Genomic DNA, 26,005 nt, shown 5'->3' with positions numbered 1-26,005 from the left:
GCCGCAGTGCGTGTGACGTCACCAGAAGAGGGCGGTCATAGAGGTGAGAGTGTGTGAGGTTGTATGTTATGTTGACCGGGGTCACGCAGTATGCGTGTAATGACTGTAGTAGAACATACAAGTTCGCAGTGGCTGGTCTCTGGGGACGCTCATAAGAGGCGATTGTCCCTGGAACTATTACAGGACTTTCATTACTTGTGAGTGAAATCATGGATTAAGGCGGAACTCCAGGCAAATACACTGATGAAATAGATATGGAACCTGTTTTACCTGCTAAAGGATTTGAATGTCTGTCCATACAGTCCTGACATTTAGGGCCGGTTCAAACCATAAAGTACGTGTTCCAGTGCGTTCGACTTCCTGCGTTCGGGGGTGGGAGGGGGCGTGGCGGTGCATTGAAGTCAATGGCACCGCAGCCACGCCTGCAGTGCGGTCGCCCGCACCCGGAATGCAGGCACATTAGGCTGAATGCGCTGGAACTTGGACTTTATGGTGTGAACCGGCCCTCACACAGGTCTGATGAACACTATACCCCTGCCAGAAGACCGAAATGTGCTCAACTGCAATTAAGTAACGCTAACAGGTCTTGTCCTTCCCCCAGCCTGTGATTGCTCAGATTGTAAACTCTCACAAGTAGTGCCCTCCTAATCCTCTTGTATTGAATTGTATTTGAACTGTTATGTCTTCTTTTCCTTCCTTTTGTAAAGCACTGCACAGACTGGGGGCGCTGCATAAATCCTGTATTATAATAATACAGGAAAGGATGAGCAGCAGATTAATGAAAACGTTTTACTTGTTTAGAAGAATGTTGCATACATGTATACAGGATTACAGCATCAACAGGAAACATAAAGATCATAGAGAAATATGCATAACCATAGAGACTGAAATTGCATTACAGCGCCATCTAGTGCTCAATAGACATAGTCCAGTCAGCAACACAATCAGTATGTATCAGTATAGGCTTTTGTATGTGCAACACCCCTTCTCAACGGCATATGCATTGCTATAAGACGTTTCGCTTATCTCAAAGGAAACTGTATGATCCTTTGGCAATGGCTTGGTGAGTGTGTCCGCAGTCATTTCTTCTCATGAACAATATTGCAGGTCGATAATAGGTAGCTTGGTTCTAGGGTTGACTTTTGTCTAGCGAGGGTTGTAAAGTACCTAAAAAAAAAAAAAACGTATGATCTGCCCATCTTGGACAGGCAGATTGTACTTGCGATCATCGAAAGCCCGCCCCCCTGAGGGGCGGGCTTGCCATGACTGCAATGAGGGGCGGGCTTCCGATGACTGCAAACGGGCAGTGTGCGCGTGCGGCAGTTGTCGAACCAGCAGGCCACTAACTCGCCGAGAATCGTAAGATTCCCGGCGGGTTTTCCAGCCTGCTTGTTCGACGGAAGACGTGCGACCGTACAGTAGAAACGGTCGTACGCCTTCCATACACTTTGCGATTATCGTACGATCGCGGGATTTCTTGCGATTATCGTACGATATTCGTACAATGTATGGGCACCTTTATTGTCACTTTGTCGGTCTTTGGGTGGAGGATTCTATGTCCCTTACTTTGCTTTTCATTGGGAATATAGGCATACGCTTTAGATCCACTCTAATGTGCCCTAGGTTAGGCTTCCATCCATGCCACATTTTAAATGGGGTGCTTCCAATGGCTTTTGATGGTAGTCTGTTCTGTAGGTATGTTGCAGTCATGACTGCTTCTCCCTAGTACTACTTAGGTAGTTTGGTGTCTGACAGCATGCTTCTGGCCATTTCTTTAAGAGTGCGATTTTTCCATTCTGCTGCACCATTTTGTTCAGGAGTGTATGGTGTGGTGGTCTAGTGTACTATACCTTGTTTCTTCAGATATAATCCAACTTCCTTACTGTTGTATTCCCCTTCGTTGTTGGTGCGTGTAATACCTGGTTTCCGTTGGAATTTGTTGCTGGACATGGCTACAGATTCTTGAAGTTTTTCTGATGTTTCATTCTTGTGCTTCATCAGATAAGTTGTTGTACCTGCAATAATCATCAATGAAGGTCAGTAGATATCTGTTCCCGCCTGATATGGGAGTTTTCATTGGTCCACACATCACTGTGTATGAGCTCCATGGGGTGGATGGTCTTTCTTTGGGTGGCCTGTGGAAGTGGGTATGTGTAGGCCATTGCTTCCATACAGCACTTGCATGTCATGAGCATTTGGCAGGGCAGTACGGTTATATCTTCTGATAAGCCTCTCTTTATAATGTATTTTATGGCTTCTGGGTTTCGGTGGCCTAGTCAGCTGTGCCATAGATGGATACATTTGTTGTGTGGATTATGAGTGGCTGATTTGACTTGTTTGTCTGAGGTGATGAGCCTGTACAGGTGTTCATTCAATTTTCCTTTTTGCGAGGATTTGCTTATTGTTTCGGATTGTACATTCATCACCTCGGAATTGAACTGTGAGACCATTATTAGCAGCAAGGGTTTTCACTGATAGAAGGCTTCCTTCTAGGTCTGGGGCATACAGTAAATTTTTCATGAGGATACTCTGCTTGTCCCTTGATGGTGTGATGCAGTTCAAGAATCCTTGACTGTTACCTTCTGCAGTAATACTTTTCTCGTTTGCTAGGAAGACTTTGTCCTTTGCACTGAAATCAATTTCTATGAAGAAGGTCTCCTCTCTAGTCATGTGACTTGTTGGATCCACGTGGTATATTGTTCTGGGTCACTCTAAAGGTAGCGCTCCTTGATGTGTCTGCAGTTTCCTTTGTAGCTGCCTTAGCTCTTTCTCTTGTAGGTGCCTCTTGCTTTATCTGCCTGACTTTCCAGATTGAACAGTCCTTTTTCAGGTGACCAGTATTTTTACAGTGAAAACACGATCTGCTTTCTTTGTTTTGCATTGTGCTCTCATGCACCTTAAAGGCTTTCTAGTTTTCGTCATTGTGCATATTTTCTTTCCTTCTGTCATATTCATCGATTCATTTTCCTTTGGTGTATCCTGGTGTTAGTTCCTGCTCAGGTCTGGTTTCTAGAGCGTTAATAAGAGCGATGTATGACTCGGGAAGGCTGCATAGCAGTAATGCCACCACATGGTTATCTTTTTTTTTTTTAACAGGTATAATTTTTATTATTTATAAGACACATGACATACCATAAACAACACAAGAAAAGTAATTTCCACAAAACATATCACAAAAGAAAATCAGCACAAAATAATAATACATAGTACAACATTAAAACCAGAAATCAAACAAAATTACATATATTGTAAGACAAACACATGGTTATCTTTAATTTCTTCTCCAATTGCACGTAGTTGTTCTACAATTTCTAGCATAGAATTCACATGTTCACGTATTTCCTGGCCTTTTTCTGACCTCATCTTCTATAGCTTGTGTAGCAGATATAGTTTACTGTTTAGGTTTGAACGCTCATGGTGTTTCTGTAACGCAGTCCACATACCTTTTGTAGATGTATTTTCTAGTGCTCAAAAGACATAGTTACAAACACAAATGGCCGCTACATCATATTAGTATCAGGGGTGTGGAACGTTTTAAAACGCCCACCCTCATCTAGGAAGCCACGGTCCGGCCGGATGGTAGCTGGTTAAAGCATCACCTGTAGACAATTTAAGTTTTTCACCTTTTTTGGGCACACGCAGTTTTGAAGCTTGACATGTTTGCTATCTATTAGAAATGACCCCTAGGTACCGGGGGTTCGTTTTTGGGCATGATGACCTGGGTACTGCCCAGGGGGACATGAACCAAAGCAAAAGAAATGTTTTTAAAATTCCGCTTGGTTGGGAGCTGCGATTTTAATAATGCTTGCAGGTCACCATTAAAATGCCCAATTTCTTTGAATAACATGCGTGGGTGATGCCCTGAATCTGCCTGTGCAGGAGCGCATCTGTGCAATGTATGCAACCTATTACAGGAAAATTGACGTTCACAGAAAAAATGCTGTTTAAATTGCTACAAATGAAAGCTCCCAGCTGCTTCCTTCTGTTCGTCAACAAAATTGCTGGGATTTCCCTTCGTCTATAACACACCTGTATCCCAGATGAGCATCTGCTATAGATGTTAAACAGGAACCTTCACCTCTCCCTCCCACAAACTTCATACCAGGTCCTTTTGAGTCTGGCATGAATTTTGAGAGCGACTTCATGCAAAAAGGAAAGCTACATGGCAGGGGGCTAATTGAAAGTGTAAGTAAAGACACCAGAAGTGGCTGAGGCCTGATTGGGAACTCTACCGGGCTTGTTCCTCATCAGATAAGTCCTCCCTTGTGACTGAGAGCAGGGTGTGGGTGGATATTTTAGGCAATAAACAACCTTTTATTGGCTATTGAATCTGCCTGCTGTCAGTCATAAGGTAAGCAGACCTGATGCGGAACAAGTCTTTTGGCTTTCCCATCAGGCTCTGCCCACTGTCAGCATCACTGAGACTACAGTCACTTTGGTCACTTCTTGCCATCTGCCACTCATCTACTTTCAGTAGTTGAGATTTGTGAATACTTGAGGCCTTGCCTTGTACCCTGAGCTGTTTGTTGTCTTACTACCTTTTAATCATAAGTCCATTTCTAGACACAGGGGGACAGTTCTGCTGTTTCGGGTACCCCAGCTCACACTCTACTAACAGCTCTGGTGCTAATAAGGCAAAAATACTAATATGGGCGATATTTGCAGCCTGGAATCATGTTGCTCTAAAATAACTGAATGTTTGCTTTCATTTAAGCTCACAGATTCTATATGGATTCCACCAGGTCTGTAATCACCTCCCTTCATTGAGGAGACTTCCTGGCTTCTGTAGGCATCAAGGACTTCTACCTACACATCCCCATATTTCCAATGCACCGTCTCTTTCCAGTCCAGATGAGGATCTTATGGCCTACAGGTTTAACAACAAACTGGACTGGTTTGTCTCCCGGTACAGGGATCTTCTAGTGGAAGCAGTGCATGATGTAGTGGTTCAGTGGAATCAGTACACCTGGATCTATGCCTTTCCTCCCTTTTTCTTTGTCTGCTTGTGCAGGATCAAAATTGAGGACATTACTATCAATTTCATTGCTCCAGGTAGATGTGGTACTCATACTTGATAAGACCCCTGGCATATGCTCCATGGGCTGTTCCAGATCATCCAGATTTTTTGTCTCAAGGACCAATTATTCATCCTGCTTTGCAGTCAATGGCTTTAATGGCATGGCTGTTGAATCCCAGGTTTTGCGAGGTGGAGGCATCTCTCAGTGATTCCCACCATGTTAAAAGCTAGGAATAATACTTTTTGCAAGGTCTATCAACACATGTGGAAGGCATACTTTACCTGGTGTAAGTCTCAGAGCTTCCACCCTAGGAAATTCTCCTTGGGACAAATCCTCTACTTCCTACAGCTGGGTCTGGATCAGAGTTTCACTCTTAGCATTGTTAAGGGTCAAGTCTGTGCTCCAGCTCTCTTGTTTCAGAGACTGTTGGGCTGTAATTTTTTTCATTAGGACCTTTGTTCAGGCAGTCTCCCATATAATTCGCCTGTGACTCCATGGGGTCTGAGTTTGGCTGTCGCTGCTCTCCAAAAACTGCCAGCTGAACCTAATAGAGACATCCCCCTCTCACCCGCAAGTTGGTGTTTCCTGTAGCCATCACCTCTGTGAGGCAAGTGTTTGAGATGGTGGCCTTATCCTGCAAATAACTTTTTCATGTTTTATTAAAGAAGAACAGGTTGGCATTTAGGCCTAGAACCTTCCTAACTAAGGTAGTTCCAGCCTTTTATCTTAACCAAAACATTGTTCTTTTGTCCCTCTCTCTCATCAAAGAGAGATTTTACGTCCATTGCCTAAATGTGGTTCAGGTTGTTTGAGTATATCTCTGAATAGAGAGATATAGAAAGACAGATTCCCAGGGGACTTTTAATTTAAAAAATTTTTTTTGTAACTTTCATTTTTTTAAACCTTGGGAGCAAACCAGCTCCCTATGTGATAGCCAATTTGCAGTGACAGGTCCTCTTTATGGAGACATCAGGGGTCTTTAAGACCTCTAATGTCACCTAGGGACACCCAGAGAAGCTGAAGAAAGCAGAGACCTGCTTCACCAGCTTCTCTCCGTTTTCTGTACCGGAGAGTGACAGAGGAATGCGGAAGTGATGTAATACACATCACTTCCTGCATTCTGACGAGGAGGAGGAGATTAAACGGAGATCGTGTACTGATCACCATTTGAGCTGCGGCCGCAGAGCTGCTGTGCTGGTCCCGGGCTCACACCGGGAACAGCGGAGCTCGGGATTGCCTGCAGCGGCCGTGACGGAGGGGGGGGTGGGATATGCGTTGGAGTTGCACGCATATTACAAGCGGTCGGACGCTCAGGGGGGCGGGCTTGCGATGATCGCAAGTACGATCTGCCTGTCCAAGATGGGCAGATCGTACGTTTTTTAAATTACTTCACAACCATCGCAAGTCTAAGGTCTTGCGATGGTTGTAAAGTGTATGGCCACCTTAATTAGACTATTTGTGAGCTGTCAGTAACTAGCCCAGTCAAGCAGCTACACCCGCCTCAATTGCTCCTCTAACCTAAGACAGCTGGTTACTGAGTCTTTACCAGTGTAGATCTTTATTCATTCCCTAGTCGGGGCAGATAAGGAGGCCATAAATTTGGAGGAATATGTACCTGTCCAAAGACGAGGTTTGTTGCTTGAAGTTAACCTCTATGATTGATGCAGCAGTTTGACTGGTTGGGCATGTGACATTACCTATGGATGAAGCAGTGTCCTGTAAGGAAACCCTATATAGATTTAAAGAAAGTTTATACTTCCTCTGGAGCCCCAGTAGGCCAATAATGGCTCTTACTTCAGTAGCGAAGGCAATTTTTGTTTAGACATAGACGGAGACTTTTTGCCTGGCAAAGAGATCTCAGTGGTACTGCAATCTCTGACTGTAATGAAATCAGCCAGTGACTTTATTGGTGAGGCTGCTATAGATATGCTGTGTTGCTCATTCAGGGCCATACTGTTTTCAGTAATGACAAGTAGAACCCTGTGGCTTATGCTATGGACTGTGGTTACCTCTAATTGGTGCAAACTCCATTTATTGGCTCCTCCAGGTTCAGCAACAAGCTACACACAATAATAATATCTAAAGTCACAGGGGCAATCAGAATTAAATTCCTCATAACAAAAGACCCCATTGATATTGCGAACAAATGGGCAGGAAGCAAAAGATTAAGGGCCCTTTAACACTGGGTCCATGCATTAATTGCATGGTTCTGTGCGATTAACGCATGGTAATGCGGGAGGTGCGTTGTGTTGTCATTCATTTGCATTTGGATAAGAATGTCACCAGCAAACTAAAGTAAAGTGTCCAAATGAAACGTCTATTTATTGACGCATAATGTCAGATCATCAAGCGCTTTTTGGGATCTCGCAGGGTCCCCTTCATCAGGCTCAAGAATGTAATTATTGACTGCAGCAATTCCATATGCAATATCTGGATCCTTCTGATTAAAGCTTTCAGAACTAAGTCTAGTCTCCTGGTTTTTCCCACTAAGAAAAATAGAGAACAGAAATCTGGACAAAGATTACGTGACAACATTTGGATATACAGTCTGTGCATAAAGCCTGCCTGCGGGATGTTTTGTCTAGCAGATGCATATTCACGTTCCTGTACACCCACACTTCCACAAATGTCTTGCCATTCTAGAGTTCCACTTTCAATTTGTTTGCATGCCCTTTGGCCTCTCCACATTCCTAGAACATTCTCTTAACATTACTCCCAGTCATTGCCATCTTGCATGAGCAAGGCTTTTAAGTATTTCACTACTTGGGTGCCATCCTGCTGATAGTTTGACATCATACTCTGGCAGTCCACATCTTAGTTTAGGCTCTGATCATATTTAAATGCCAACGGGAAAAAAGGCAAGTCATTCCAACACAAAGGTTAACATTCTCAGAGAAACTCTGCATAATTTCTGAGAGGGCAACAGTTTTGGTGTACCGCTTGAGGCTGGTCAAGTCTCTATCCTATTTATTGGCATCCCATTGTCTCAAGTGAACAGGAGCGATTCCAGTGGTGAAATAGGCTTATTGGAGGCTGAGAGTCATCCAACAGGATTCTTAAAGCAATGGAGAAGACATTCCCTGTACCAGAGGGTCATGGTGACCCCAAATATCAGATAATCTCATCTAAGGTCAGTGAGCCTTTTTTAACTGTCATCAACTCTGTCCCTATCCTTTGATAGTGTTAACAGTTGATTCTTTTGTGCTCAGTGAAGGTAGTATTTAAGTTCAGAAAGACTTTCAGGTCCTGAAAGTGTTTTCATAACCTATCCGGGGAGCTTCCGTAATGATTCAAATGGACAACAGCTTGATTTTTTTCATAGATTCAATGTCAAATGGGAGGAAGCTGCTCGCTGGTGATAGAGGGACCTCCAATCATGAATTAATCTCAGAGAAACTTGGTGCATCTCATCACATCCTATGTTCAACTCCCTAGAATTTCCTGGCAGAAGCTGTAAGTCGCAAAGCCCTGGACAAGAATGAATGGCTTCTTATCTGACAAGTGTTCCTATGGATCTGCAGCAAGTGTGGTTATCTGGATCTCAACCATCAGGGCAACTCCTAAGAGCATGAAGTTCAGATGCTTCTTGTCAAGAGTGAACTTTCCATTGGCAGAAGTGGTGGATATATTCATGCTTTTGTGTTTCTTCCCGTTCCAAAGGTTTCCAGGCTCCTCAACAGGGTCCACAGTTACCCCTGCATGGTGATAGCAGTCATTTGCCTGTGGCCTCACCATACATGGTTCCCTCTCTTGCAGTCTCTGACCCTTGAACCTCCTATTCTTTAAATTATGATCTTTTACAGCAGGGCCAGGTGCTATATTCAAATGCAAGCAAGTTACCTTGAGCAGCTTGGAGACAGGAGGTGAAGACTGACTTGCCTGAACTGCTCATCTTCAGTTATTGAGACGTTGTATTCTAGAGCATCTACTATAAATTCACCTATACTAGAGTGTGGAATAAGATCATAGCCCACACAAGCTCAACTTTCTTCAGGCAGACAAAATATACTTGCGTTTCAGCACCCTCACAGGGCAGGTCTTGGGCATCTCATTAGTTTATGGGCCAGTTCTTAAGGGCCTGTTCAAGAATTCATCCTTCCAGAAAGTTGTTATTGTAGCCTCAGGATTTACAAACAGTGCTGAATGTGTTCTCCCGTCCACTATTTCTTCTAGATCAGACTTATCCAATATGGACAGTAACATTGAAAATAGTGCTTCTTACAGAAATCTCAGGGAGGAGGGTCTTGGATAGACACGCTCAGGTTGCAAACCACCTTATTGCTACCATTTCACAGGCAGAGTAATTCTAAGACCTCTCTCTGATTCGTCCCAAGGTCTGCATCATTTTGCCAATGTTCCAGAATAAAGTTTTTCTTTCAGCTCAAGGTCATGCTCATGTGGGTACTTTGCTGAGGAAAAATATTGAGGTTACCTCTTCTGTCAGGGAGTTGGTTGATCTGTTCATCTTTTCTGGCAGGATCGGAAAAGGGCTTTCTGCGTCTTCTAGGACACATGCAGTGTAACTAGTCCTAGAAGAAAATGGAGCCATGGATCAATCTCAGGGACAACTGTACTAGAAGGATTTCATCCTTATGGGCAGAAGTTAGGAGTGTATCTCAGACATCCCGACCTGCAAAACCTTATTTCAGGGAGGTTCCCATTTCATTTCAGGGAGGTGCTCTTTCTGTTTTTTGTGGAATATAACATGGGTGCAAAAATGGAAAAAAGGGCCTCAGTCATGAAGGGGTTAAAAAAAACGATGAGGAGTAAAGTCTCTGATACAGAGTTAACTAGTTGCTATGGGCAGCAAATGAAATAAATGTTCTCTATAACTAGATAACCAGGACATATAATTGATTCTATATTATCCACAAAGGGTTAACAGCACTCTCTCAACCCTGCAGCAGTGCCTGTACCTGCTCTCAATAGTAGTCTATGTCCGCCCTCTCTGTGCAGCAAGTAGCTTCTTCCTTCTGAGAGCCAAGCCTCGTTCTGAGGCGACTCTAGAGATCACATGACCTTCCTCCAGGAGGCAAGCCTCACTCTGAAACCTTACCCAGTGATATCTTACCGGAAAGGTTTACTCAGAGTGAACCTTTCAGGGAGAAAATGCCTCTCTCGCGGACGTCAGGGAGACGCTATCTAAAAGAGGGATACTCCCTGAACATCAGGGAGACTTGAGATCCCTGGTATCTCCTGAATTATTTTGCAAGGCAGTAACCTAGTCTGCATATGGCACGTTCCTAACACTGTTACAAGATCTATCCAGCAGTTTTGACCATGGTGGAATTTGGTTGTTCAGTTCTGAATGTATCTAACCGTTGTGAAAATAAATAAATATCTCAGTATTACCCTCCTTGTTTTTGGCGTGCTTTGTCCCTTGTGTACGCTGCCGTGCTTGTGTCAGGGAAATGGAATATTGTATACTTACTGATGAGTAATTTTCCTTTCCTGACGCTAAAGCATGGCAGCATACAAAACCCTCCCAGGGCTTCCCATTGAGTATATTTGACAAGAATGCTGCCTCTAGGGTGTGGTTTTCATTTATAGTATAACCGGTCCTGTGATTGGGTGAGGGGCAGAGCTATACCCATGTGTATGCTACTATGCTTTAACATCAGGAAAGGAAAAAAAACAACAGGCAAGTATACAATTTTCATTTTTTTTGCAGTTTCCTGCTTGTTTCTGTTCTGATGAATTAACGGTTTGTTGCAGCATGTCCTTTCCAAACTGATTCCTGAATAGGAGGGTCTGGGCTCATTATAATCAGCTGGGGGGCTTCATGTGTTTTAATAGGGAAAGGTGCAGTGTCTGTAATTCCTATTGCAAGGGATGCCTAAAATTTTACTGCTATCTTATTGCAGACTTCTGGGAATATCAGTCAGCCAATCTCAGAAGCAGGAAGTTACATTTCTGGGGGCATTCCATACACCGAATGTATATAGAACGCCTCCAGGTCGCAATACTGCATTGATTTTTTTTTTGACAGATTTAGAATATTACAGCAGCTACAGTTTTAAATGGAAAGGTAATTTTTAATCACCTTAAATTACAAAACGGATTGTGCAACAATTTTATATATGCTTTATTCATTTTTTTATAGATTTTTTTTTTAAAGTGGAGTTACCTTTTCTTATTAAGGTGGCCTCTACTGGGTCTGTAAGTACTTATTGGGCTTTTTCTGCATCAGGCTACTGTTTTCTAGGTTTGCAAGGCTGCCACCTGGTCTACTGTTCACATACCTCTACCTCTGCTACCAGGTGGATGTTTATGCCTCATCTGATGCCAGCTTTGGGTGCGAGGTCCTTCAGGTGGCTCTTTGAGCTGCAGGCAGTCCCCATTCCCTGTTGGCATTGATAGGCTGTTTTGCCCACCCCTCGATAAGGCCTCATGCACATGAGCGTTAAAACTTATCTGGAAAGTATAAACGACTTTTATGCTTCCCAGATCACTTTTTGCTGGATTTAGTTGCGTTAACACTCATTTAGCTGCATAAAAAACAGTCCAGGGACGCCGAAATTGTTGTGTAAACGCAGCCAGACTGAATGCATCTAGACGCTACTTAATGTCTAGGTATGCATTCAGCCATAGCAAAGCATTACATACTTATAGGTGCGTTTTAGAAAGGAGCGCCAAACACATCTGGACTGATGTATTTAATTGCCATGTGCCTGAAGCCTAAAATATGCATTTGGATGTTCCTAAGGATTAGGACTTCCTGTGCCCCTCAATGGACTTGAAGAAAAATAGAATCTTTGTACGCATCATTAAAATCCTTTCATCAACATAAGCCAAGGAACAGGCAGGTGATCCAGGGAGTAGTAAAGGAGAACCACAATATAGTAGAGTGGTTTATCTAGCGGTTCTGTGTGGCATTTATGTGAAAATTACAAAGCATAACTGAATACAATTACAATGGCATTTGCAGGTAAAAAAAATAAACATATGCCTTTCAACTGCTTATCCTGCTGTTTGACCAGAGAGCCACTTGAATGTACTACGGAGACTAATCAATAAGTGAATAGTATATGCTAGGGTACACTGAGGTATTATTGCACATGCACTGTTTTCAAGATGTTAATGCTTGTGCACGTAGTCTGGTTACTGAGGGGCATTGCCTATACAAATGAGTCTGGCCACCAAGGATAACCAACATACCCTGGTGGCTGATCTCTGTAGAGTTAATGCTGATACACTGGTCACTGAATGTTATTACACATAATGTAAAGACTGTTCACTGGGGTGTTAAGGCACATAATCTTGAGGCTAGTCACTGAAAAGTTAATGCATATAAACTGAATTTCGGTCAATGACAGTTAAAGGAGGTATACAGTGCAGGTGCCTAGAGATGTGGTAGCTTCCATTGCCACATCTGCACCTGAATGCTGGGCCATTCTGAACAGGCAAAGCTCTGACACTTCTAGTTAGTGATCCCACTCCCTCACGCCCAATCCCCTGAAAGATTTATGTTGGTCCATCACTATGATTGGCTGCCTCATGCCCATAGGAATGTGTGGGAGGAGCCAGGCATGATTAGCCACTACTCCTCTTAAAGGGGATTTTGGTCACTGATGGATTATTGCATGTATGCTGGAATCTTGTCATTTAGGTTCAATTCTCATATGCTGAAACTTTTAGCCCTCATTCACACTAGAAAAGGCCGGCACGTACAGCTCCGTGCTGCGTGCATGGTCGTATCGCTCAGCTCCCGGGAAGGACAGGTGCTGCGTGTGATTAGTATGCAGCACCCGTCCTTCTCTATGGAAGTACGCTGCTCTACGCTCACCCCAAGTGCAGGTCCGTACGGATGCGTGTTTCCTTACTCCGACGAAGACAGGATCCATCCTGTCAGCGTACGAGTACGGATACCAGCACCCGCACGGACCAGCAGGGCGGGTGAGAGTAGGGCGGCGTACGGCCACATACTCCCATAGAGAAGGACGGGGGCTGCGTACTAATCACACGCAGCACCTGGCCTTCCCGGGAGCTGAGCGATACGGCCATGCACGCAGCACGGAGCTGTACGTGCCGGCCTTTTCTCGTGTGAATGAGAGCTAAAGCTGATCGTTTAAATACCAGACACTAAAAACTGGTCACCAGAGTATAGGCATTAACTATATGGGAACCAGTGTGTGTGAATTTACCTTTTAGGACCAGACTTAGTCTGGGTTTTTGCATGTAGTGTCAAGACTGGTCACTTAGGGTTTAATTCATGTACTGTAGGGACTGATCACTGTATTGGTAATGCTTATATACTAAAGACTGCTTGCCAAATGGGCAATTGGCATATGCTGCGGATGATCATTGAAGGGTTAATAATACACATATGTTGGAGACTGGTCACTGGGTGGGCAGTGCACATGGCCTGGGGACTGATCAGTAGGAGGTAAGGAACCTTTGCTAGGTACTGGTAATTGGAGGGGGGGGATGAGGTTAAAGCAAATAATCAGGGAGCTGATAAAAAGGGTAATGCTGACACCCTGAAAACTAGTCATTGGGGGTTCATTTACATAATCTGAATTATTTTTGGTCACCGATCATTTAAAGGAGAATTTGTATTCATCTCTTTGTAGATCTACATGGGTTGCCAAGATGACAGCAACTACACGTCAGCAAGTTCTTGGTCTGTATCGCAAGATTTTCAGGATTGCAAGAAAATGGAAGTCTGTGTCTGCACTGGAAGAAGATGCCAGCAAAGAAAAACAGTATATAGTTGAAGAAGCCCGGCACTTGTTTCACAAAAATAAACATGTATGTATCCTACACATTACTATAAATGAATAGCTCTCCATGTGTGCATAAGGTTGGTCATACTCCCTATGTGACAGTGATTGGGCCTGGTGATAGGTCTCATGTGGGCCTCATACCTAGAAGTTTGGGGTCTCCAGGGGGGCTCTGTGGAGGACAGCGTGTCTGTGACACATTATGGTACCTGCTGTATACATCGTCAGTTTTAGGCACGCTGTGATATGAAGTAGCTTAATCATGCCATTTATTTCACTAGCAATTAATTGCTCTGAATAGTAACTCATAGCTACAAAAACTTTACCAATGACTGTCTACGTTGTAAGATATAAAAGTAGCATGTAGCAGTGATTCATTGTACATTATCCCAGAGCACTCCCAGATGTGTGCAGTCTATCTTTTTCTTGTTTTCAGAATAGGGGGCCATTTGTTCTGCTTAGCAGGTAGTAGCTAACATATGGCCTTGCCCATCACTGCACAGCCTCGCATCCAATTCATGTTCTACCTAGTGCACATTTGTGCTATGGCCCCACTCTTTCCCACTGATAGGATAGTGACCCCCAGCTATTCAGTGGGATATAAATCATCCTTAAAGTGACATTAAACCCTCAGATTTTTTAACATAAAACAATACTATAATGTGTGCCTTACTGTAATCCATGGTTGTTTCCCTTCTCTTTGCTGCTCTTCCTTTTAAATCCTCATGTCTTCTCATGCTGGACAGAACTTCTGTTTTGCAGCAGACTGCCTTGTCTCTGAAATGGATTCATGGTGTCTGTGTGCAGGTTCACAACCTGAGCCAGCACTACAGGAAGAGGCACTCGGCTGCAAAGGGAAGTTCTCCCCTAGCATGAGAAGACATGAGGATTTAAAAGGAAGAGCAGCAAAGAGAAGGGAAACAACCATGGATTATAGTAAGGCACACATTACAGTATTGGTTTATGTTAAAAAAAATTGAGGGTTTAATGTCACTTTAAGAAGCAATGGAGCCGCTGTACACTGAGCAGAGAAACTGGCCAATACATTTTGGATGCACTGGCTGTGCAGGGATGAAGGTAGGTGTTTAAATAAAGCCCCCCCACCCCCTGGGTGTAGCCAATATATTGTTTGAAGGGCAACTTCATAGAAAGTGAAGTTGTTCTTCAAAGTAACCATAAGAGAGATCACCATCAAAAGTTTAAAACCATGTCAACCTTGTTTCCATTTCAATATAAATTGTCATAAATACACTCTGATAATACTTTCAATCAAATCTTAAAGTAAACCTGTATTCAAAATGTGAAGATTTGCTTTAGTATGGGGAACACATAGAGATGTTAATTGTGCCTAAGCAATACCCTAAAAAATGTACCTTTTTAGTCTTGATATCCTCCTGAAAAATATCAGTGCATTTCCTGATGGGTAAGTGTGCCTAGACACTCCTTTGCCTACAGCAGTGGTTCTCAACCTGTGGGTCGGGACCCCCTCGGGGGTCGAATGACAATTTGCCAGGGGTCGCCGGGAGTCAGTGGCATAACAACGGGGGCCGCCGGGTAGCGATAAGCGGGCTGGCCGGGAGGAGCACAATATTGAAACAGGCAGACCCGGTGGTAATCATGTAGTTGAGTGGACCGGGCTCCGGGCTTTTGCTGTAATGATCTCAGCTCCGCCCCCTGTGCTGACTTCGGTGCCGCTCCATCCCACACTGTGTCTCCAGCTGTCCCCCACCATGTGCCTTCTCTGGAGCCTCACACTACCTCCTCGGGGCCACTCTCTGCACTGTGGGAGGAGCCATTCTCTCCTCACTGCCTCCTGCAGTACTAGTCTGTGTGTGTGTGTGTCTGTTTGTATGTATGTGTGTGTCTGTTTGTCTGTATGTGTGTGTCATTGTATGTATGTGTGTCATTGTATGTGTCACTGTGTTTGTCACTGTGTCATTGTATGTGTGTGTCATTGTATGTGTGTTTGTCAGTGTGTCATTGTATGTAAGTGTGTCATTGTATGTGTGTGTGTCATTGAATGTGTGTGTGTCTGTCACAGTGTTTGTGTATGTGTGTGTGTGTCTGTCCCTGTGAGCTTGTAAGCTTCATCAAGTCCTAGTGCCCAATTCCTATGTTTCTGTGTCCTGTGCATTGTGTGACGTGTTGTATATCACTGATAGATATACTGTATATTGTATATAATAATCCAGGTCAATAAAAGAGAGAGAACTTTCCTGTGGAAGGTTTCTACACTGTCAGTACACAATTTGCAGGCATCACCGCCCTCCCCAATGGTGGATTTCCGGCACCTAATCCTGTCCACATACATTTTATTTAGGCATAATAACACTTTGATATGGAGGGGAAGTGTACAAGGACAAGGAGGGCATGCTCGGACCTGTAGTTCCCAGGGTGATATGTGGTGTACAGGGATAATGAGGGCATGATGGGACTTGTAGTTGTACAGCCTCCGCATATCACCTAGGGAACTACAAGTCCCAGCATTCAGTGGCGTCACAGGGGGCTGCAGCCCGCACCCGGATGCCACCAGTGGAGGCGGTGACACCAATATGACTGACAGTCATTTTGGTGTCACCCCCTCTAATAATAAATAATAATAAAAATAATAGTAATTTTTTTCTAAAAGAAAACATAAACCTTTTATTATCATTATTATGAATAATAAAAGCTGACACCCTCAACTTGTGTTATATGGTTTTGCCATTTTAGCTGTTACAGCAGCGGTTCTCAACCTGTGGGGTCGCTGTGTGATTTCTGCTGTGCAAGGTGAGAGTCCTCCTCAGCCCTCTCCTAGCGCAGCAGTGTCAGTTCTCCTGCCACGCCGCCAGATGCCGCTGCAGCAGCCGCGTCATCCCTAAATTTTACCGTTGTGGGTCACCACAACTTGGCAAATGTTACCAAGGGGTCCCGGCCCTAGAAAGGTTGAGAACCACTGTTCTACAGCCTCATAGCTGTATCTCTATAGTGTGAGATCTAAGGCACTGCTGCCACTGACTGCAAGTTTCTGGAGTTTTGGACTGAGATTTGGTGATATCACTCTACTGTGCTGCTAGGAAAAGCAAAGCATTGCCTCTATAAAGTTGTCCGCCTCCACACAGAGACACAGTGCAGGACCAGGCATGGCAAGTCAAAAATGGGGAAAACATCGGCTGCCGGAAAACCACAGGCAATACTGGTGACTAGTCTTTGATGTTATAGGAGCACATTCCCTCACTCCATACAATGCCATGTGAATTTTTTCTATACATGCTTTTCGCCAAATGTGAGAACTTGCAAGGCACATTAAAAGAGAACTTTGGCCAAACCTTTTTTGGTCATAGTTCTCTATTGGGTCACAGGGGGACATTTACTAAGCACAGAGCCTCACTGCAGCCGGGATGGATCCTGACCCCCCTCCCCGTCCGTTTCTCCAGTCAGCAAGGGAATCCCTGCGGGGAACGGTAACTGACAGTCATCGCTCATGGAGAAGACCGTCAACTGAGCGATCGGCGGTATGAGATTGCTTAGTTCTCAATATATAGAGCTGACATGTGACATGCCGGCTCTAACTATGGCCAATTCATAATTCTCCTTTTTAAAGTGACACAAACTCAGGAGCTAGATCTTAAAAATACATTCAAGTACCTTCACTATTAACAAAAATGGATCTTATTTGTTTATCGCTCGGCTGTAGATCCTCAAATCATCTCTGAATTAGTGCTGACACTGTCCTTCCTGCTGGAGGGTGACTACTTTTGTTCCTCATGGTCCCTGTGTGTGCTGTAAAGTAGCCACCGCTCCAAGCCCCTGTGATGGACTACAATCTCCAAACAAATTAGTAAACTAAACCTTAGCTTGTAGTCCATCACAGGAGTGAACTTGGAGTGGTGGCTACTTTACAACACACACAGGGACCATGGGGAACAAAAGTAGTCAGCATGGACAGTGTCAGCAGGAGTTCAGATCTACAACTAAATGATACAAATAAGATACATTTTTGTCAGGTACTTTGAAATCATTTTTAAGATTTAAAGGAGAACTATGGGGTTAGGGCTTTTCCCCATAGTTCTCCTTATGGTAACGGGAGGACACAAACTAGCGTCCTCCCGTCACCCTAGGCTCAGTATACTGCAAGCTGTAGCTCGCGGTATACTGAGACGCCGCAACTGAAGCGGATCCCGACAATTGTGCTGGGATCCGCCCAGCTGCGTGACTGACAGCTGGCTCTGCCTATCTAGAGGCAGAGCCAGCTGTACCCGCCCCCTCCCCCGTCTGTCCCGCCAGTCAGCGCTGGCGGATCGGAGCGAAGAGAGGGGAATCCAGCCCCTCCCCTGTCGCGGCAGAGAGCCATGACAGGATCGAGAGGTGAGTGAACGCCGGTATGTGTTCGCTCACCTCCCGATCTACTGAGCCGACCTGTGACAGTCTCATTGTTACAGGTCGGCTAGAACTATGACGTGAGTGGAAATCACTCATCTCATAGTTCTCCTTTAACTCCTAAATTTAGTGTCACTTTAGGAGAGGCTTTATGATGATTGTATATGAATACAGAATGCGGTATTCTGGTATTACATCGGCCCTCTAGATTTATTGCAGATTTAATCTGCCTATATAGTTGACCTGTCTATATACAGTAGATGATCAGTTGTGATATCGTGCTCCTAAGAGCTTAATCCGCTTGTTAGCAATCACTTCATTTGTATCACATGGATCTCAGATGAGGATGAGATGATTTCCAGCAAGATGTTGGAAAACTCCTCATCTATAGCATGAGTTTACAATCTCGTTAGGCATTTAGTTTATCCCTTAATGAGCTATTTTCCTGTCTTATGTAAGAGTTTGTTGTACCCAGTGCTCTGCATTATGCCAAGGCTGTTTGACCACTGGGTGGCAATGTTTGACCAGGAACTGTATATGTAGAAGGAGTGTTGTTTTGAAGTGTTCAGTGTTTCATTTGGGCATCACATTTATATGTTACAGTGCAGCTTTCTCCATCAGTATATAAATGTCTGTCATGATATAGGGTTCTTTCACACGTGCATTGAGAATTTAATGAAAGGGCAACGCTGATTAATACACCTATATTGTTCAGCAGGCATTTTCACGGCATTAGGGAGGCGTCAAATGCCCTGCATGTAGGGGAGTGTGTGTGATGTAGTAAAGGGAAGTGACTAGCAGTGGCCACACCTCTTTTTTTGAAGGAGTTGCAATAGAATAGCTGGGCAGACTTGGGTCATACTATTCTGGCTGTTTTGAATAGAATAGCTGGGCAGATTTGGGTCATACTATTCTGGGTGTTTTGAATAGTATAGCTGGGCAGACTTGGGTCATACTATTGTGGGTGTTTTGAATAGTATAGCTGGGCAGACTTGGGTCATACTATTCTGGGTGTTTTGAATAGAATAGCTGGGCAGACTTGGGTCATACTATTCTGGGTGTTTTGAATAGTATAGCTGGGCAGACTTGGGTCATACTATTGTGGGTGTTGCTCTACTGCTTGAATAAGCCTTGCAGCATTTATTTCTGACATATTTCAGGCTAGAAGCTGTCCTCTTTTGTTGGGAAAATGCTAAATGTGACATTCACAAAATGCTGGCTGTGCGCAGACAGGAAGTGGCATCTGCACCTGCTCTGTCCACTCACTCTCTGATTCCCCAGTGGTTTCTGGGGGTGCAAAACCTCCAATTCCTCTCCTACAACACCCGTGCAATGCTTTCCTAAATGCCCAAACAATGCTGTAGGAGGCCAAGCATTTAAGGGGCTTTTTAATATACTTCAAAAGAGTCATTTGTCCAGCAGCAATGCCTCCAGAACGCAACATGCAACACAACACAACGCTGACACCCATTTGTGAACTGCACCAGGAGGGTGCTATTGCTTTATCCTACATGAGTGTTAATAGGCGGCAGAGAGGCAATAAAAACGCTTCTCTATTGCCTGGTTTTAACACACGCGTGAAAGAGGCCTTAGTCATGTAAAAACCAAGAGCCATTTTAGAGGGAGTGCTTGACTTTAATGACTGTTTAGGGTGTTAGGGCACTCGTAGCACTGGCTTCGCATGACACTGACAACCGGGCTTTAGTCAAAAGCCTAATAGCTCCTTGGCTTTCCATCATGACATGACACTCTCTAAGAGCGCCCCCTAGCCATATCTTATTCCAATGCATTTGCATGGTGGTAGCATCAGGACTATATATAGTCTGTAGATCCCCCCCCCCCATGCTTTTATACTTACTGAGTCAGGCTTCCTAGCTGTCTTTCTGCTGCAGTTTTCCAGCCTGTCTAAGCTCTGGTGTCGGCTGATGTTGGACCTTAGATGGGAATGACGTCATGGTCAACCACGTGAGAGTGTCCGAGTCTGGTGATTGGCTGCACACAGGTAAGTACTGTCATATTGGGCAGGTGGCAAGTAAATGTTGCTCTAATGTTTATTTGCTCTAATTGTTCTAAGCCATTCTAATCTGAAATAAAACATCTGCTGAGAGGAACATGGAGGCTGTTGTTGCTTACCTCCTTTTGGATATGCCATTTGCCTGGCTGTCATTCTGTTGATACAGTTACTGCTGGCAATCTGTAAATTCCAACTAAGAATTATTTATGGGGGTTATGCCATTTCTGAATCCTGCCAATACAACAACTGAGCCCTGAAGAATGGGAAGAGTTATTGGTCCCCCTGAAACGCGTTGTCTGTTTTGTGTTATCCTGTTGTGAATCATTACTGATAATAAAGAAATTTGGACTCTAGAACCTTTTTGTTTGACGTTCTCAATGGACTTTGTGCATGTGGATCCTCAACTCTGGATTCAAGCTCAGGTTCTGGACAGTTATGAAAATAAGGATACCGGTTTTGTAAGGATTTACTGAAGAGAGCTGCCAGCTACACAAGGAGAAAGCCAGGAATAAACTGGCCATACACCTTATAATCTGTGCCATCTCTATACAGTCTCTCCTAGGTTTACAAAAAAAACTAAAGTGAGGGCCTACCGAAACAATCTTTACATTTCTAATTTGATAGATTGTTACCTTTAGATCTGCCAAGATTGCTAATTGGATACAGGCTGATTGGACTCATATGATAAAGTTGTGGTAAGCTCACCATACACATTATGATCTGACGGTACAATCTCCTTTTAGATTTACCAAACCTATGTATGAATCTAGCTGAGGTCTCCATTCATTGTGTATCTAATCAGGCAGAACATCCCACTTCAGTTATTGGTAGATCTAAAGAAGATTGTACAGTGTGTGGTGAGCTGTAAACCTGGAGCCACGTAAGTGATAAGCTGCCCCTGTTCAAATAAACAGCAGCTGAGAACAAGAAAGCTTGTACTGTATAGACTTTTATGTCTTAGATCAGTGTTCCCAGAATGTTAGATATGGATCCTGCTTCCTACCATTAAGAGTTCATATTTTTATTTTATATACTATATATGTGAATGTCTACCTTTCTGCAATCCCCTGCACTGCATGACTTGGACTGAGAGAGAGGGCCCGAATTATGACCCAGTCAGGTCTATTGTTTTGCACAGTGCCGTCATTCATATTGTTAGACCGTGACAGCAAAGAAATGAACATTGAAAAGACACATTCAGTTTTGTGGAGCTCCATTCAGCAGGCTTTATTGGCTCACTCACCACAGTGTATTATTTAACTGCAGCTGAGCAATGTCAGTCATTGACCTGGCTATGCTGTCTGGCTAAGGTTCCTGAATCACACATTTTACTGAGTGTTATTAGAGAAACAGCTGACATGTACAGAATGTATTACACCAGTTTAGTTAGCTGTTTGTTCTGACCTTAGCTTTTGTTTGGAGCACGCCCAACCCAACCAAATTTAATATGCATAACCTATTGCTTGTGCTGCTTCTGCCTTCCCCTCTCTGAGCTCTGGGACTGCAAGAGGCCGAAACAATATTTGCTTCCTGTTACCTTGTAAATGGATGTTGAATGGACTAGATCTACAAACTCTTACACATGAAGATTTAAGTGAAGCAACCTCCTATTCATTTATAGCAGAAAGCAGTTGCAATGATCCTCCAAGTCCAAGCAGAGGGAAGAAAGCAATGCGTGCCCATGATTCCAGCACTCAATCCAAGAAAAGTCCAGCCACACACCAAATAACGCTGGAAAGTTTTATTGATGATCACGCAGCATCACTCTGTCCAGCCTCGGGTCCGCCCCTCTATATGGTGTGTGTGGCCCAACTTTTCTTGGGTTAACCTCCAATTCATGTTTGGGAGTCAACAAAAATAAGAAATAGGGAGAGACAGAGATTAAAGTCAAATTTTGTTTCCCTCCCCCCAATGTTAATGTCAGCACTTACCTTAACCACTTCAAGACCAGGTGTTTAGACCCCCTTCCTGGCCAGGCCATTTTTCAGTGTTCAGCGCTGCGGTACTTTGACTGACGTTTATTCCGTCATGCAACGCTGTACTGAAATGAATTTTATACCATTTTTTGGGGACACATAGAGCTTTCTTTTGGTGGTATTTATTCACCACTGGGGTTTTATTTTTTACTATAATTAGGAAAAACTTTTTTACATTGTTAGGAAACATTTATTCCCAGTTTTTTTGTAAAATATAAAAGGTCGGGTAAATAGACACCAAACATGTCAAGCTTTAAAATTGCGCGCACCCGCATATTGCAGAAAACTACCATACCCAAAATTGGCCATAGGCGACGCTTTAAAAGCTTTTACTGCTCATCAGTTATCAGTTTAGTGTTATCAGTGATTGATGGCCCTAGACTTATTGCTCTCACTCCGACGTTGGCGGCGATATGTAACATGTGCGGCATAATGGGCGCAATCGTCGTTTTTGCACGTATGCGCCCCCGACGCGTGTATATATGGGTGGGGACTTTACATTTTTTTTTGTTTTTTTTTAAATTCTTTTTTATGTGTAACTTTTAAATTTGGGGGGGGGGGACTTACATTTTTTCTCTTTTTTTTTTCCCCCACTAAACTTTATTGCTATCACATACGGGGGCTAATTAGACTCCCCTATGTGATAGCAAAATATGTGACAGGTCCTCTTTATGGAGACATCAGGGGTCTCCAAGACCCCTAATGTCACCTAGGATCCCCCAAAAGAAGCTGATGAAGCAGAGATCTGCTCCATCAGCTTCTTTCCAGCTTCTGAAGCTGGAGAGTGACACAAGAATGATTGGCACACCATACACGCGATCCGCCGGCTCTACAGCTGGCGGATCGATTGTATGGTAACAGGCATCGCTGCCTGTTTTTAAATACCGGCCATTTCCCGCGCGCGCGCCGCCCGGGTATGTGTCAGATCTAGAGACTTCTCGGCCAGCCGTTTTTTTTACCATGGCCGGCCCTGAGGTGGTTAAATGATGTCTCTTAATCCGATCTTCCTCTTCTTTCCTGATGTTTTCATCTGTCCATCCAGCGGTGCGGCAGCTCCCCGATCCAGCGCTGACTCTTCTCTGCTTGCAGGCACTTCCGATCCCGCGGTGTCTGCATGCGGGTGCACGCGTCCATAGACTTACCTTGCGTCTCTGCTCGTCTCCCGGCTGAGAATCCGAACTGCGCATGTGCCCGCCCCAAGATCCTTTGCGGCCGCACGAACAGTTCCGGATTCTCGGCGCGGGAGCGCACAGCGAAAACAAGGTAAGTTTAAACCGCTGTTAAAGTGTTTTTAAAAAATAACTTTTTGCCTAAATCTACTGCTTGCCAGCACTAGATATAGGCAAAAAAAACGAGGCTTTAGAACCCCTTTAAAAACAAAAAGAGCAGCTTCGATAGTGTTGTATTATGTGGTCTTTGCTGATCAATAAGTTACATCAGATGATTTAGTAAGATGTATCTATTTGTATGGTTCCTGAAAAGCATTGCTGGTTGGCAACCAATATCAGTGTATGTAGAGACTATATCTGTCTATACATTGACCTCTTGGGTGGATCACTCTCAAGGTTTGGGCAATGCCTTCAGACCTTGCCAGGAATCCGATTGTTACAGTCCTAATTTTCTGGACTACTTCCAAGGTGCTTTTATTGATGTTTGTTGTGGAAAATGTACAAACCATTGACATGTTTCAATTCCAGTTAACACACCATACTTGATGAAGTAGCCAGAGCAGCTATGAACTCTGTGGAAGATGTTTTATTCTTACCACAATTAGAGTTTCCTTAAGTGTAAAAGACATCGCATCCTTCCAACCCTCTACTTTTACCACAACTCCCATAAATAAGAGTGCAGGCATTCAGTCCAAAACAAAGTGTACGTTTGTTAACGTGGTGTATCCATCATAGGCCCTGGTGCTGGCTTTATAAATATCACTCTGTATCTCTAGATCGGGTTTTATCTTTAACAATTCTTTTACTGTTAATCTATTGCAATCCCCGTTATTTCTTATTTGCTGCGTTTATTTTTATTTTTATTTTTTTAGGTAACACATATTGAAACTATCCAGCAATGCATAGGAGAATGCAACGCAAGGATTGAGATTGGTTTACATTATGGAATCCCATACCCAAGACCAGTACGTGTTTTCTACATTCAAATCTGCTTTTATCATAACTAGCAAAGTGTGTCTGTTTCAGAATGGAAAGGGTTGAAGATAATAACAATGATAAATAACAATGCCAACAAAGTGTCTTAGCGGGCAGTGGAGAGGGTATGACAGCAGGTGGTATGTGCAGGAGAGGGTATGACAGCAGGCGGTATGTGCAGGAGAGGAGTGGAGAGGGTATGACAGCAGGCGGTATGTGCAGGAGAGGAGTGGAGAGGGTATGACAGCAGGCGGTATGTGCAGGAGAGGAGTGGAGAGGGTATGACAGCAGGCGGTATGTGCAGGAGAGGAGTGTGGTGGATATGACAGAGAGAATTATGTGCAGGAGAGGAGTGCAGAGGGTATGACGGGCAGTGTGTGTATTTGATGGGCAGAGGGTATGACGGGCAGTGTGTGTATTTGATGGGCAGAGGGTATGACGGGCAGTGTGTGTATTTGATGGGCAGAGGGTATGACGGGCAGTGTGTGTATTTGATGGGCAGAGGGTATGACGGGCAGTGTGTGTATTTGATGGGCAGAGGGTATGATGGTTGGATTGATGTGCAGCAAGAACTGGTATGACAGCAGGCAGTAAGTCCAGAAGAGGATTACAGATTGTATGACGGTGTAATCATCATTGTGTAGCCTGCCTTACTACATAGTCTGTCTTTTTATTTATAATTTCGTATAGTTTATTGGACAAGTTACTACGTTATGTTGCACCTGGAGAGCTGTGAACTTCACCATCTGTATGGAATACCCTCTCTGTACTCAGCAGCAGCTGAGGGGAAGTATTTTTTGGCAGGGGAGCTTTTGAGTCTTTATTATACCGGTAGAATTTAAAGCCAACTCCAGCAAAAACGTTCTTTTGAAGTTTTGGATTGTATGGTAAGGGTTAGAACCTCTGCCCGTATTTTATTTCTTAACGATATATCACCTCACTCCCTGTCCTTGTGATAACAGGACAATACATTGGTGAAACTGTTGTCAACCAAGACAGGAAATCACAAACCGTAATAATACCCTGACAGGGGTTCTGACCCTTCCCCATTTGACCCGAAAGTATCTCTCCTCCCCTCTGTCCAAAATTGAAAACAGTTTGGTTGGATATTTACCTAAAAGATGTTTTATTCTTACCACAATAGAGTTTCCTTAAGTGTAAAAGACATCGCATCCTTCCAACCCTCTACTTTTACCACAACTCCCATAAATAAGAGTGAATAAATCGATGTCATAAATCAGCATAGTTGGCTCATCTCTTCTGTGATATGCTGAAATGAATGTTTGAGTGCTTTTCCAGAGACTAACTCACCCCTTTTTGTATTATTAGACCCACCTACCTCCCATGGGGCTGTCACTGTCTCACAGTAAAAAGATGACCAGACAAGACAAGCTGAGGAAGCAAGCTAAGCCTCTGTATCTGAAGTCGCATGATGAGATCTCATAGTGCCTCCAGGACATATGGACTGGCTAGGCTCACAGAGGGGAACAGAATGGCGTCCTTTCTATAGCCGTGCTATTGTATGTGTATGATAGAAACCAGAACAAGCAACTGGAAATGTAAGATCTTAATAATGGGGCTGCAGAAGTACATAGAGGTTTAAAGTGCAACTGAAGCCAAAACTTTTTTTCTAGTTTTGGATCGAGTGGAGAAAAGTGTTCTACTCCATCCGGTTTTTATTGCTGTCTGTGAGTCCCTGTTAAGATTCGCCTTGCCTATTTGTTCTGGTGACCGTTATCACTGAATGGGAGAGAGATGGGAAATCGTCCAA

At 43.8% G+C, this 26,005-nt stretch overlaps 1 protein-coding gene across 2 annotated transcripts; it reads left to right on the top strand.

The window, feature by feature from the left end:
• On the top strand, positions 1 to 25,694 carry LYRM1 (LYR motif containing 1). 2 transcript variants are annotated; one of them, XM_018562297.1, is made up of 4 exons: positions 1 to 58; positions 13,592 to 13,769; positions 24,132 to 24,224; positions 25,564 to 25,694. In XM_018562297.1, the coding sequence occupies exons 2-4, from the start codon at positions 13,611 to 13,613 to the stop codon at positions 25,678 to 25,680; spliced, it is 369 nt and encodes a 122-aa protein (XP_018417799.1). In that variant the 5' UTR covers positions 1 to 58; positions 13,592 to 13,610; the 3' UTR covers positions 25,681 to 25,694. The 2 variants fall into 2 exon arrangements, with proteins under 2 accessions (XP_018417799.1, XP_018417798.1); XM_018562296.1 differs by having other exon boundaries at positions 12 to 43.
• The last annotated feature ends 311 nt before the right edge of the window (positions 25,695 to 26,005 follow it).

This window comes from Nanorana parkeri, unplaced genomic scaffold (genome assembly GCF_000935625.1).
Source record: "Nanorana parkeri isolate BGI_ZX_2015 unplaced genomic scaffold, ASM93562v1 scaffold570, whole genome shotgun sequence".
Classification (NCBI taxonomy): Eukaryota; Metazoa; Chordata; class Amphibia; order Anura; family Dicroglossidae; genus Nanorana; species Nanorana parkeri.
This window is presented reverse-complemented; position numbering and strand designations above follow the sequence as displayed.

What these genes read in the sequence shown, in the direction of transcription:
- LYRM1 (XM_018562297.1), top strand. Translation starts at nt 13,611, where the DNA reads ATGACAGCAACTACACGTCAGCAAGTTCTTGGTCTGTATCGCAAGATT. An exon ending in TGTTTCACAAAAATAAACAT is followed by an intron (nt 13,770 to 24,131) that starts GTATGTATCCTA and finishes TTATTTTTTTAG; the next exon opens with GTAACACATATTGAAACTAT. An exon ending in GAATCCCATACCCAAGACCA is followed by an intron (nt 24,225 to 25,563) that starts GTACGTGTTTTC and finishes TTGTATTATTAG; the next exon opens with ACCCACCTACCTCCCATGGG.